Raw genomic sequence first — 15,232 nt, forward strand, 5'->3', positions numbered from 1 at the left:
GATTTTTCCAAAAAAAAAAAAAAAAAAGGTTTATGTCACCGATCCACTCTTAGCTCTCACCACCCTTTAAAGTTTATGTCATTTGTTACAAGGAATGTTGGGTAATAGTGTGCTGTAAACATTGGTCCCTTTTCAGACTGTGATGACGCGTTTCCATGGTTATCGACATCGCAAATCTAGTAAAGTTTGTCATATTTTCATTTTTTTTATACATTTATAGTGCTATAATTTGTGTTATATTACTTTGACAGTAAATTACAAAATAATAATTAACACTGCTGACATTTTGACATCATTCTCTCTTCTGGGTGCTATAATTAATCTCACTATATTTTTTTTCTCTTTTGGAAAGTTGTGAAAATGCGATCATGGATTTTTTTGCTTTTGCTTTTGGAACGGGAACGCAAAATTATATTTGCTGTAGAAGTTTACCCAACTATGACAACAACTGCTTCTGAGAAACCCTGAAAACGTGAGAAGGGTCCATTTAGCAAAAGGGGTGCGTAGCACAGGAAATAAGAAATGGGACACCCTGCGGTCTCAAGCCAAGTGCGTCATTTGGGACAGGGCTTTGATTAACAATATAGGAAATGCTATCACGGTTTTGCTGTCCGTAGGTTCCCTCTTATGATATTTTTCAAGCTGCGTTGGGGAGATCTGAGATACACACCCCCTCGTTGTGGTCACGTTTGTTCTTAGTTGGCTGGTTGGTGGGTTTCTCCGGACCCTGGAAGGCAGAGTGGTGATTGTCCGCGGGCAGGTGTGTGGTTTTCCCTGGGGATTCCAGAGAGATCCAAGATCTGTGGGATCAGAAGCTGCCTTGGACAAAAGAGTGGCTGAGAAGCCCCTCAGCAGTGGGCCGCAATTTCTCTTCCACAAAGATCTGCCGCAGGAAGTCCCTGCATGCGTCAGACACACCCTCGGGCAGGTTTGGCTTAGTCGGCTGGGTTGCGATCTTGAAAATGGCTGCCATTGCTTCATATTCAGCCCACGGGGGCTTCTGGGTTAGCATCTCTACAACCGTGCAGGCAACACTCCTGAGGAGAGAGAGAGATGTAAGGGACTGTTAGCTAACAAGCTAGCTAGCTGTTTCCATCCACATATTTTATGCAAGTTTTAGGCAGGGTTATTATAGTTAAAGGTGATATATCATGAAAATCTGACTTTTCCAGGTTTTAAATGCTATAAATCATGTCCCCGGTGCATCTACCAATCAAGGAAACGTGAAAAAGATTAACCCAGTAACTTTGGTAAGCCTTTTTCTGCAAGTGACTGAGAAAACGAGCGCGTCTGATTTGGCTCCCTTGGTGACGTGGCAAAGGGGTCTCATTATAATATTACCACCCCTTAATCTGTAAATGTAATACACCCACAGTGCGTCATTGTGTTTTTGCAAGCGACAACGGTTTACCAGCTCTAATGCCATGGCGAAAGTTTGAGCAAAACATGCTAACTGTTCTGTCTTTGGCTGCACAGACGAGCACAGAACACTATTTAGAGTCCCAGCCTCAGAGGAGACAAGAGAGCAGTGGATTTATTGATTTATTTACTGTATATTGCTGCTGCCACACAGATCTAAAATAAACATGCAATTTATTTCCCAGCAGTTTACCTTCACAGACATAACCGACTGTTTTTGTAACTCATGTGTGTTTTTGACGTAAACTTGTGTGTGAATGAGAACTTAGTTTAGTACTCGCATGCTGTGTGGTGGCCGCTTTCTGTCCGTGTGCTTCGGATGTGTGCGCTCAGAAAACGTTTATCAGAAGTTTGAACTAATATGGTTTAAAACGCATGATTTCAGCGCGATAAACATGATAATCAGAACCAAAACAGATGGTTTTTTAGCAGGTATGAGCTGTAATGGCGAAAAGGAGGCGGGGAGCAGCAGCTCATTTGCATTTAAAGAGACAGGCCCGAAAAACAGCGTGTTTCTGCTTCCACTCAAAATAGCCATTTTCAAATTAATATAATAAATGATCTGTGGGGTATTTTGAGCTGAAACTTCACAGACACATTCTGGGGACACCAGAGACTTATATTATATATTGTAAAAAGGGGCATAATATGTCTCCTTTAACTAAAACTCAATGAAATAGTATCTCAATGATACTAAAATAACATTGATTTTAAGATAATGCATAAGATGCAACAGATCTCACCAAATATCTGCTTTGCGTCCGTAGCCTTCTCCATTAATGACTTCTGGGCTCATCCAGTAGGGGGTGCCGGTGACCGATTTGATTCCCGTCCCGGACATGCAGATAGTCTGAATGCGTTTGCTGGCCCCGAAATCTCCCAGCTTCACATTTCCAGAGGAGTCCCTCAAAATGTTAGCGCCTGTGCGGAAACACGTGTAGATTGAGTTACCCCGGCCGAGATGTTTGTCTGACCAATGTTGACAACTGCATAAAATTCTAAGCTGCTTATGGCTGATGGCGTTTGAAGTTTGAGACACAGTCTTTCTTCCCACGCTTCTAGTCGGAATGATTTTCCATTGCTTTAGCTATGTTGCCTGTGAGATTTGTGCTTGTTTGAGTAGTGACTAATTCCCGCCAGCCACAAGATTTCCACACCCTGGATGTCTGACTGTATTGTGAATACGAGAGGAAGGACAGAGACTCCTTCCTTTGGAGCCCACATTTCTTGTGGATCTTTCCAATAGAGGATCTTCGGTTTGTTATGGGAATGGTCATGTGTGCAAAAAGTATGTGGGCTTAAAAGTATTTGAACACACTTAAAATGTCTGAATGTAAATGTATTAGATGACAGTTTTGCAAATGTTATTTGCATGGAATGTTGCTGGAACGTTACTTGAACGTTTCTGAAATATTTTTACAATTACTTTAAATGAATCACACTAAGCATGTTCCACCAATTTTTCCCAATTTTTTGTACATTTTGAACACTACATCATCTATAATCATCACTGTAAAAATGATCAATTCTACTAAAATAAAAATAAAAAACATTTCTATAGGGAAAATAAATTTTATAGTAAACTGTAAGTTAACTTAGCATCTACAGTGAAAAACTATAAAAAAAAATTTAACACTGCATTATATTTCATTTTACAGTAAAACACTTTATACCATATCAGTTAAACAAATAAAAACAAGTAAAAGTCCCTATGTGACACATCACATATTATTAGCTTTTATATAAGTAGTTTTGTTTCTATTTTATTATTTATGTTATTATGGTGGGTATAAACTGTCATTTAAGGTAAAAAGCAGATTTTGGTACTTTGAGTAGCTTGGTATATTAATATTATTATCACTTAATGAAATATGCGGTCATAAGTTGTAAAATATACATGCACCGTATGCCCTCCTGTAATATCTGAAACACTGCCGCTGCATTTTTTTTTTTACTGTGAATTTCTTGAAACCACAGCTGCCGTTTTTATCTGTAAATTTAACTAAATATTTTTGAATATTACATGCTAATAATATTTTTGAACATATACTATTTTTGAATATTTTATATATTTTATTTTTGAATATTCTAATTTTTAAATTATTTTTGTGAAATGTTCCACTTAAAGTGATTGTGCCATGTTTCATTAAAATAAATGTCACTTGGTTTGCGATTTTTATTTAATTTATGTAATGCAATGACATTCATACAGAACATTTTTAAGTGTCCAGTTTTTGGGCCCGCATCTTCCTTAATAAACTGAGTGATTAAAGAGTGTCCATGTCTAGCAGAAGCAATGCTGACATTTTCTGGTAGGTAAATATGATTTTAGGACATTCAATATCAATGCTAAAAAATACCTAATGGACTGTTAGTTTTGGTCAGAATTTAGCCCTGAAGTCTGGAGGAATGCAAAACCTTTCCCCCTCGCTATTTTTGGCAATACCTAAAGGAAGTAACACAAATCTGAGCCAGACCAATGTTATTTCACCTAGTAAGAAGGAATGTATTTCAGGTGGTGTGGTGCAAGTGACACTCTCCTTTAGATTTACATTACAAAGCAACAGCCCACTGTTCTTAGCTGGAGGTGATTTATGACTACTGCGATTTACCTTTGATGTCTCTGTGTACGATCATGTTGCTGTGCAAATAGTGGACTCCCTGTAGGATCTGTCGGGTGTATCTGCGGGTGACTTTTTCTGTCAGTGCTCCGTAAGCCTTCAGCTGGTCTTTAATAGAGCCCTAGACACACATGGACACATATGAAATCTCGCTTGAAGCCAGATACCATATTCAATGCATAAAGTGTAAGCATGTGTTTTATTCCCCAAAAACAGAAAGAACTGCAAAGACTTTGTATTTTTATTAGGAAACTTGAAAAACAAGCTGTCAGCATATGCTTTGACAGGAAACATAAAAACAGGATTCAAACCTGTTTACCAAAGGATACAGTGCATTGGAAAATGATTTGACCCCTTCCTGATTTCTGTTGTTGTTCTATTGTTCATTCTGTATGCAGGGATTTAAACATGTATTATGAAACAAGTACAAAGTATTACAATTGGTTGTTCAACTCATATTTGTTGCTTAAGAGGTGTGCTGTTACTATGGAGTTTTTCTTACCCTTGTGTGTATTTATTTTTATTTTTTTTACTTTATCTATAACCAAATAGAATATATGTTTCAATTTTTTATTATAATATATAAAAGTGTATTAAATTATATTAAATATGATTAAATATTAAATGTCTTGGTAGCACAAGACATTTATAATAAGGTTATATTTATTAACATTTGCTAATATGGAAGTAAAATAATGTTAAATGTATTTGAAATAAAAAAAGCATATTGAATTACACTAAGTGAAAAAATAATACATTGCATTAACAGTGCTTGCATTTTAATGCATTGTATTTGCCGGTCTTACATTTTTGGGGCCGAAATTCAACTTGGTTGTATATATGAATTGTGAATATTTAAATTCAAAATATTTCACAAACATTTTCATTGTTAAAAATTCAATAATCCATATTCACCTTTGAGAGTTCACTTCCAAAATATTCAGTCTGTTTAAAAATACATATATACATTATGTTAAGTGACGTAGGGAATCCTGGAGTATGACATATGAGGGAAACCCCAGTACCTACAGCAAAGCGTCACACAAATCATGATATAAAGTTAAGGAAACTAAACAACCGAGAGCATTATATTTCTTCCACAGATGTTTGATCTGTACATCAGCATCAGGGAGAATGTTTATAATCTCCTTTGTGTAGAGAAAGCTGCAACATGTAAACTACATGGAGAAAAGAGTAACCGTGAAGGCGTTGAACACCGCTTTCGTGTCTTAATCATCTTGTCTGCATATATTCTGGCCCTGATAATCATAACTTATACTTACCGCTTGCTCCATTTCAGCAATTCCGTTTTTGTGAATGAATGACTTGCTCTACCTGTTGCTTTGGTCTTCATCAACACCCGCTTGCAACACCTGCTGGTGAGCGACTAACAGCAGATGGAGATCATGCATGCGTTCTCTACCGCTATTCCAGCAGTTTCCCAGATGTGAAATGCTGAATATTCTGTCGAATTTGAACTGCTGAATTTGTGGAAGCGAATTTGTAAAGCAAAATGAAATGGACTGAAAATTGCCCGTCGAATATAATAGGTTGTATTTTTATACAGACTGAATATTTTGGAAGTGAACTCTTAAAGGTAAATATGGATTATTTAATATTTAATTATGAAAATTCACAGCTTAAATATACAACCAGGTTGAATTTCGGCCCATAAAAATGCAAGCCCGGAAAATAAAATGCATTAAAATGCAAGCACTGTTAATGCAATGCATTATTTTTTCAATTATTGCAATTCAACATGCTTTTTTATTTCAAATAAATTTTCCATTATTTTACTTCCATATGCTAATTACATTAATTAGCATGAATTAACAATGAAAAAATGCTTAAAAATATGTATTAATTTTAATGTGTGTTAATTTCAACATTTACAAAAACATTATTAAAATCAAAAGTTGTATGTTAATATTATTTAATGGACTCAAGCTAACTATAAACAACTGTATATTTTTTATTTAATTTTATATCAAATTAACTAACATTCAAAAAGATTAATAAATACCAAATCTATTCAAATAACACATTTATTGCTCTTACTGTTACCAATGTTTTATTACTTTTAATTATATTACAAAATACTTAATAATATTTAATAAATATAAAATGTAATAAATAAAACATTTAATATTGAATCATTCATTATAAATAAAATAATATTAACAATACAATTATGTAATAATACTATCCTGTTTTTTTACACTGTAGATATGAGTTAAATCTGGAAATCTGGAAGAGCGGATATACCTTTTCACAGCACTATATATATATTTCAAAGAGTAATTATTCTTTGCTGTAAACCAGTGTGTCAGGAAGTCACACTCAGATGTGTTTACAAAAGTGGAGCTGGAAGTATATCGTTCGTCAGAACACTGAACTTTTTTTAACTTTCTGGAAAAACATATCATAGTGCCAAACATTTCTCACATGTGACTGTGTTTCTTTGAAACACTGACACAAACAAAGTTCATATTTCCTCAGCTTTCCTGTTTACACCCCTCACCGAAGAAACAATGTCTCCTCAAGGACAACATCGTGAAACACCTGTGACGCAAACTACAATAGGAGAAACCACAATGCCTTCCTAACTAAAGTACATTTGCACAGCTCCTTCTAAGTAGTATTATTTTGTATTATGAAGTATCACAATGTCCTTTTCAAGTTATTAAAACGAAACAATGTGTACCGCATATGTAATCCTACTGTAATACACTCCTACAGGCTCTAGCGATCTTCTGATCCCTCATTATGCAATGCATTTCTCACCTCACGTAACCCTATCCCACATCCTACTCATTCAAACTCGTTCTCTCTTTGTCTGTTCCCTTCACCTCTGCTCTTATCAGGACGCAGCAGTGCCGGGCAGAGGCCGGTGGCTTTGGCTCTGAGCAGCAATGCATCTGTCTGCCAGAGACCTTGGTGAAACATTCCCCTTTACCAGACAATATGTGACTAAGACACCGCGAGTCTGTGCATATTAAAATCGAGCTGACGGATGGGACAGACCACGTCTGATGCTCGTTAAGACACCCATTTGCAGAGAAAATGAACTCGTAAAGCCGTGCGGTTGTGCTGACAAAGAACACTGTGGATATGTTCGCGAGCCAGAGACATTTTAGAGTGGGTTTGCTTATTATTTGGAAAGCGTAGATTCATTAAGTTTAACAATGTCATTTTCTTAAAACACAAAGAGACACCGAGAATTTGCCCAGTGACAGCTGTTTTTATTTTTTTCCACATATGCTATCTATGTTTTTTAGCACCTGATTCGCTAAAGTAAATAAGGCAGGGTACACATACACATTTCCTGATTCTATTTGATTCTGATTCACCAGCTCTTGTTTTGTTTAGATTCCAATTTCAATTCGATTTGATATGGATTCTTTTGTTGATTTTGCTTACATATGAAAGAAAAAAATGTAGTAATAATGTAAATTAAATATAGAAGTGTTTCAAATTGATTCAAACGGTAACTTGACTTTTCATTACAAGAATCGGCTCATAAGAGTTGTCTCAAGAATCAGGGTAAAAGGGTCACACTATAAGTTCTGATTCACTAAGAAGAACCGGTTCATAAGAGTCATTTGTCTGTGAATCAGGACACACTATCTGTGCTGTATATTTTGATTTACTAAAAAGAACTGGTTGATAAGAGTCATTTATTAATTAATTAGGATACACCAATCTTGCTGTATGTACTGACTCTTTAAAAGGAACTGGTTCATAAGAATCAATTTTTCATTAATCAAAATACACTTGTCTTGCTGTATGTTTTGATTCACTAAAAGGAACTCGTTCCTAAGAGTCATTTGTTTTTGAATTAGGGATCACCGAATGTGTGTTTAAATCAGGCCACACTGTTCATGCTGTATGTTTTGATTCACCAAAATGAACCGGTTTATACAGGTCATTTGTTCTTGAATTAGGGGTCACCGGATGTGTTGTATGTTTTGATTCACTAAAAGCATCTGTTTCATACAAGTCTTTTGTTTGTGAATCAGGCTACTCTGGTCATGCTGTATGTTTTGATTCTCTAAAAATAACCAGTTTATAAGAGTCATTTGTTCGCGAATTGGGCTACACTGGACAGGCAATTTGTTTTGATTCACTAAAATGAACCGGTTCATGAGAGTCACTTGTTCATAAACTGGAGTGTTGATGGACAGTGAATAAGATGCATGTTTTTGTACTAGAATAGTCCACGCAAAAGTGGTTGTTTGGTTAATTTAACCAAAGACTTCCACAGTATGCATGAATTCTACTTTAACTTACACAAACAAAATACTTAAAGGGGTCATATGATGCGATTTCAAGTTTTCCTTTCTCTTTGGAGTGTTACAAGCTGATTGTGCATAGATAAGATCCCTGAAGTTGCAAAGACTAAAGTCTCAAAACCAACAGTGGTGGACAGTAACGGAGTAGTTTTACTTCGTTACTGTACTTAAGTAAATTTTTAAAGTATCTGTACTTTACTGGAGTAGTTTTATTTTGAGTAATAATGATCTTTAAAAAAGCATCATATGACCCCTTTAATATAACAAAATAGATAATAGACACTGAGGGGCTGAATCATTCTAAAAGTAAACATCTCCAAATCCCTCCAATGAGCTGCATCAACAGAGTGCAAATACAAACATAACTGTATACACACCCCGGGCATGAATTCCACAAAGATGGACAGCTTTTTCTGCACCGGATCACGCAAGCAGCCGTAGTACTGAACTATACGGTTGTGACGCAGATTCTTTAAGAGCTGAATCTCACACTCCAGTGCATTGACTTCCTGCAGAGAGAGACAAAGAGAAAAGTGAGCAGAGCATCTCTACAGTGCATAAATACTGTCACCATTTGAATTCACTTCATACTTACCTTGCTGGTCTCCTGAGAGTCAGGGTCAAAGGGCACCTGCTTGGCTGCCAGCTCGCGTCCCGTGTCAACATCGTAGCAAAGGAAGACCTCGCCGAATGCTCCCCGACCGAGCAGCTTCCCCTGACGCCAGTTTACAGGAGCCCTTGGGGCTGAGGGTAATAAGAAACAAACCACGTTAACCTCACCAGCAAACTGCAGACTCGCTGACGACTCACAGTCAAACCGCAACTGTATTTACAACTGGATGCTATACAGATTTACACTTTCAGATTTACAGTGGGTACGGAAAGTATTCAGACCCCCTTCAATTTTTCACTCTTTGTTATATTGCAGCCATTTGCTAAAATCATTTAAGTTATGCAACTGTTCCCCTCTCAGGAAATAAACTAGGATTTAAATGAACGGAGAGGCGGACAGTGAACTATTGGCAGTCGCTGCAAGTTATTCAGGACTAAATATTAAACACCTGAATATTACTTCTTTAAATCAAGGCCGTGTCGTGTGATTTTTTTTCTAACATGCTAATACAACGTCTTGAGTTTGGCAATATCTGAATCTGGCTCTTTCCTGACTGATCGCTCTCGTGAGCCACACACATAATAATGCCTGCATTCAATATTTCTGCTATTGTTCTATAAACATGCTATATGGATCTAATCATAGATAGATTAACTTTAAATCTGGATGCAGTTAAACTACACCCAAGTCTGAGAAATACCACTCACCAGACAAGATTTACGCACCTCTCAGACTCATTTCCCACTTATTCTATGCAGGACACATTTGCATCAGCATTTACGATCGTTTTAATCAGCTAAGTGTTCCTATAATGATATTTGACATGAAGCTATCTGAATAGTTTATGGAGGCATTGGGGGGGAAAGAACCCGCAGGCAGACAGTAGAGACGAGCATCCATGTTCATAAGTCAAATTCAGGCGCCCATCCTGGATTCCTCAGAGGAAATGGAGCTGATTAAAGAACCTGTTTGCAGACTGCAGAGCTCAAACACACAAAAGCACAGCACAAACCATGCAGAGCTGGGTTTATTCATCATCTCTAGTAGAGGCGGGACGTATGAACAAAATCGAACAATAACAATGTGTATATAATTATAGTTTCTATCTCTATGATTAAAGCTAACTGAAAGAGATTAGTAACAGATTCTCTGATTTGATTAAATTTTAATTTAAAAGATTCCAATTTATTTAAATATGCTTCAATTATAATGTCCATTTCGCTCTCGTATTCTTAAATTCAGCAAATTTCTTGTCGCTAATGCTGTATATTATACAGGAAAGTGTTTTAGACTGATTCAAACCGTTAACTCAAATGGAAATCAAAATCCTTTAGATCTATAGTAGTCAACATTTGAAGTGGATCAAAACCTTTCATCAAAGTTGTCCTAAAACCAAAACAATACCCGTTCTTGTCTTAGGGCAACTATGATGAACTTTTTTGATCCACTTCAAATGTTGACTACTGTAGTCATGAAATGAACCGGCTCATAAGAGTAATTTGTTTCCGCAAACGGACTACACTAGTCTCGCTGTATGCTTCTGATTCTCTAAAGACAACAGTTCATAAGAGTCATTTGCTTGTGAATCAGATTACACTGGTGGTGTTGATTTGATTTATGAAAAAGAACTGGTTCAAAAGAATTTCCTTGTGAATTGGATTATACTGATCATGTTATTTTTTTGCGCTACAGTCTTTTTTATCATACTACATTCAATTTAAGCATCAAACTCGCACTGACAACTCAGGGTAAATATGATTTATTTTGCTGTGGTGCTACAGATTCAGCTGCAACAGATGGTACATAGAAAGCAGTGCAGCCCTATTTGTGCATTGAGAGACTATTCGTAAAGGTTACGCTACAACCATACACTTCTGCTCTGAAGGCAAGTGTGCAAATGTACTTTATGTGGTTTTCTTTTCTAATGGTCTGCATAAGTGTCCTCATGTGTATGCATGTATGCGCTCTTACATTTCGGAGTGTTGCGTTGGCTGTTTTTCTCAGTCCAGCTGATGGAGCGCAGATCTCCACTGTACAGCAAGGTGCTTTCTCCATTATAGCTGCGTGTACGGCTGGACGGGACCAGCTGAAACATGTTCTCTTGAGGCATAAAGCTTCGAGGGAAGGTCCTTCGACCTGGATACAAATATATATTTTAGACACACATGATACAAAATACAAATACACCTTTTTCAATTACTGTATACAGAGTTTATAAAAGTTGTATTAAAAAGTTATATCTAAGTTGCTTTAAAAAGTTATATATAAAATTAATTTCTATTATTTTTGGAAATTGCCATTTTAAATGTGCTTGATATTTCCAGGTTTCTCACCTTTAATATACATTTGTCCACATTTCATTTCAAGGTTGGTTTTCAAATTCCTATAGAATCACGCTAACGACATCAAGGTCATAGGTTTGACTCCCAGGGAACACACATGATACATTATTACCTTAAAAACACTCAAATCTGTTTTAGTAAAAGCGTCTACCAAATGCATACAGTACATAACATTCCCTATAAACTGAGTAAATCTTTGCACAATTCAGATGTTCTGAATCTCTTCATGCTTTAAGGCACATGCAATCAACATGTCCAAACATCTTCCTCCCTTTCCCTAATTCTCTCACGCTCTTCTTTTCCTTAGTCTCTCACTTCCTTCATCAACCTTTCCACAAGGCAGGAAGCTCCTCTCAGTACAGTTTTGCAACAGTCAGTGTGCCTCATCAGGGAAAACACAAATAAAACACACACATACACTAGGTCTTTAATACACCTGAGATTTGGGGAAACTCAAATCATGCTGGCCTCCACAGCTTTATCTGCCTCCAGCACTGCATGTAATGTATGGAATATGTAATATCCCTGGTGAAAATATCAGCACCTGTATAACAGCATCAAATCAGCAAAACTAGTCTTCTATTCTCGTCAGCATGAATTACATTTTTTTTTTTTTTGGACATGGCAGTATAACAATTTATGGATCTGGGCTGCAAACGAATGTTTGATTCCAAGTAGGAGAATCAGCAAGAACACAGTCCTGTTCTATGCCACTGAGCAATGCCCTTCACACTAACACGATCCAGAGGGACGGTGCATGCAATTAGCGAATTGTGACTTGCTTTGGATAACAAAGCATCCACTAAATATTAACCAAAGAATTAATTTACTAATTAGGCGCTCTGAGAATTGAAGAGAGGCTTCAAATTCCAGACTGAAGTTTTTGCTCTTAACACCAGTTTTCATGCAGACTTGCATTGTTACTTTGTGAAAACGTAATCGTGTAATTATGAAAGAGAAACAAAACATATGTCATACCATTTGTTTAGAACAAATTCACCAAGCCCAGACAGAAAGAACTAACTTTCATTGCATTTTCAGAAATGATTTTGGAGGAAAATATACCAAATTATAATAAATAATAACAATAAATAACTAAATATATTATTTATTAGATTCAATTATTTATTTAAAAATAATAGACAAAACAATAATAACAATAGATTACAACTCTTTTCAGCATCATGAACTTTGGTTATTTATTCAACTTGATTTACATTTAAGCTCTCAGTGAAGTCTCAAATGAAAAAAAATTGTAAGTTCATAAATAATTTCAGAATAATTAATGACATACAGTCACTGTTTTCTTATTTATAAATAGCACAGTTACACATACATTGTTCTGGTAATGCACAGCTTACCATCACCGTAGTCTTTACTGCGACTGGACATGTGGAACTGGCGTGGGAAGGTCCCGTGTTTCCCTTGACACCCTGCAGATGGAGCAGTTACATACAGACTGATCAGATGCATGCTTGACATGAGCAATGGTTTACAAACAAGCATTTTATCTTCATTCACAAAAAGCAAATACTGATCATTAAACTGTTTAGAGTATTTGATATTAAGATACGTGACGCTATATGTGCAGTCACTGAATAAACTGAGGGAAACCTCATGAAATCAGATAAGCAGGGCCCGCTGTTGTGAAGAGCTCTTTACCACTGGGCACTTCATTTATTCAAAGTGACAAAACTTGAACACTCTCATAAACAACTGAGCTGTCTACTGCACTGCAGAGCAGAGAACTGAGACTGAGCTTACATGAAAATTATACAATTTGGCTGAATCTCACAAAAACTAAGGAAATGTCCAATTCTTAATAGTCTATTTTAATGCAAAAATCTAATTCGCATTACTGCAAGGCAAAATCTTAACTAAATACGTGAAATAATACATTTGGATGAATCTAAAAAAAAAAAACCCTAAGAAATTTCCGATCTATATATTTCATAGATTTCACTCTAATATATAATTTCAGTAATAAGAAAGAGATTTTTTTTTGCGTTACTAATAGATTACTAATATAAAAAAGCAATTCCTAGCCTACTGCAATTTAATAAGTACATACATTTTTTAGTACTAATAAAAAAAATCTGCCCACAGGATGATTTATGTATTACATTATGTATGACATTTATGTATTACAGTAGTTTTCCCCCATAACATTAAATAGAAACTGGCAAAAAAATGTTTAATTGTCATTAAAAATTATTTTGCAAAATTTTTTTTGAGACATGCCGCAAACATTAGCATTGTGATATGGTGTCATGCTGGAGGGTTTGTTTTGAGTAAATTCATTACAAGTAATAATAATAATGCATTCTTTCTTGTAATATTTTAAACTGTAAAAAAAATTGACACAAAGTTCTTAACTGTCATGAAAATAATGTCACACACACACACACACACACACACACACACACAATGTTCCTCAAATAATATAATGTGGGCATTGTGATTCAGCCACTTGTCCTCTAAATAAAGAGACTGAGAAAAAGATTAGAATGAAAGAACAAAAGTGATAGACACAAAGATCAGGACAGGACAGAATGAGCAGGACAAGTAAGTGGCTGTGTGTAAAAACAAGCAGGCAGCCCTGACTAGCTCAGAGGGCTGCTTGCTTAAAACACGAGTGCTGCGTTCTGATGCTGCATGCAATTGAAAGCAGCTGTTGAGCAAGTCGACTGCCTCCTCAAGTGCTGTTTGCAGCCCGTCTCCCAGGGAGACCCAGTGATTTGCGCTGTTTAGAAGCAGAGCGCAGAGAGGAAAAATCTATTCACAAGACCAGAGGGGAAAAAAATGGCCTGCTCTCTGTGGAGAAATCCTCAGTGTTGGGGATCTAAATGCATGTATGAGTGTGCTTGGCCTTCAATGGGAAGACATTTTTATTTTCTAGCAGACTGGGATATAAACGGTTTGTGCGTAAAAGGGAAAGTTTCCGTGAAAAGTGTTTTTGTGCATGTGTGTGTGTCTCATTATCAGGCAGGCCTGCTCTATTTGATCGCCGCTCAAGAGGAAAACAACAGCGAGAGAGCTGGGCATGAGCATGAGAGCTGGAGAGAGCGAGAGCGACAGAGCAAAGGAGAGACAGAGAATACTAACCAGGGAAGGACATGAGAGAAAATCTCCTTGTTTAACCACTCCAGTAACTTTAAATCTCTCAGCACAGCAAAAAAAAAGGAATGAAAGGGAAAAAGGATAGAGAAAATCTCATTCTCTCCCCATCGATACAGGTCTATAGTGAACCTAGTGAACTGCCTACGAAGGCAGACTTTTCAGACTTTTAATATTTTTGTCTTATTTTCCAGTATAAATATCTAAATATCCTTAAACCAAGATAAATGTAATGAAAACAAATATTTTACATTGTAATAATATTTCACAATATTACTATTTTCACTGTATTTTTGATCAAATAAATGCAGCATAAATGCAAAAGAAACTTTTTAGAAACATAAAAAGAAGAAAAAACAAACTTCTGACCAGTAGTGTGCATATACATATACATATATATATATATATATATATATATATATATATATATATACACATATATACTGTATATATATATATATATATATATATATATATGTGTGGCACAAATCTGTAAGAAAAGCACTACATACATATTCTAAACAGGTGTGAGATTTTGGTCAGAAGTAAATCTAATATTTAATGCAACTGATGTATTTGTTGTGCAAACATTGTACCTTCCAGGTCCTCTTTTGTGCGGAACTACTTCCTTCCGCCACAGATTCAAAGCTCAAGCTGACAGTTAAACATCCGTCACTTTTAGAATTCGTATCAAGGGCATGTGCTGCTTCAGTTAGGTTATTAGTGAAAAACATTGCGGTTATAAGAGAGAAACAATGCGGCAAGACGTGCATCCGAATGAGAGAGAGAGAGAGACCGCGAAGCTAGACGTTTCTTCTTATATTAACT

At 36.2% G+C, this 15,232-nt stretch overlaps 1 protein-coding gene across 4 annotated transcripts in view; it reads right to left on the bottom strand.

Moving 5' to 3' along the window:
• Positions 1–194: 194 nt before the first annotated feature.
• Positions 195–15,232, bottom strand: part of LOC107701654 (mitogen-activated protein kinase kinase kinase 3-like) — a 79,038-nt gene continuing 64,000 nt past the window's right edge. For all 4 annotated transcript variants that reach the window (XM_016503699.1, XM_016503696.1, XM_016503698.1 and 1 more), the window contains 7 exons: positions 12,649–12,720; positions 10,917–11,081; positions 8,928–9,076; positions 8,710–8,841; positions 4,032–4,161; positions 2,163–2,340; positions 195–1,037 (listed from right to left, as the gene is read on the bottom strand). In XM_016503699.1, coding sequence (XP_016359185.1) covers positions 809–1,037; positions 2,163–2,340; positions 4,032–4,161; positions 8,710–8,841; positions 8,928–9,076; positions 10,917–11,081; positions 12,649–12,720 — 1,055 coding nt within the window. In that variant the 3' untranslated portion in view covers positions 195–808. The remainder of the gene's footprint in view (positions 1,038–2,162; positions 2,341–4,031; positions 4,162–8,709; positions 8,842–8,927; positions 9,077–10,916; positions 11,082–12,648; positions 12,721–15,232) is intronic.

This window comes from Sinocyclocheilus anshuiensis, unplaced genomic scaffold, assembly GCF_001515605.1.
Source record: "Sinocyclocheilus anshuiensis isolate Anshui unplaced genomic scaffold, SAMN03320099.WGS_v1.1 scaffold1626, whole genome shotgun sequence".
Lineage (NCBI taxonomy): Eukaryota > Metazoa > Chordata > Actinopteri > Cypriniformes > Cyprinidae > Sinocyclocheilus > Sinocyclocheilus anshuiensis.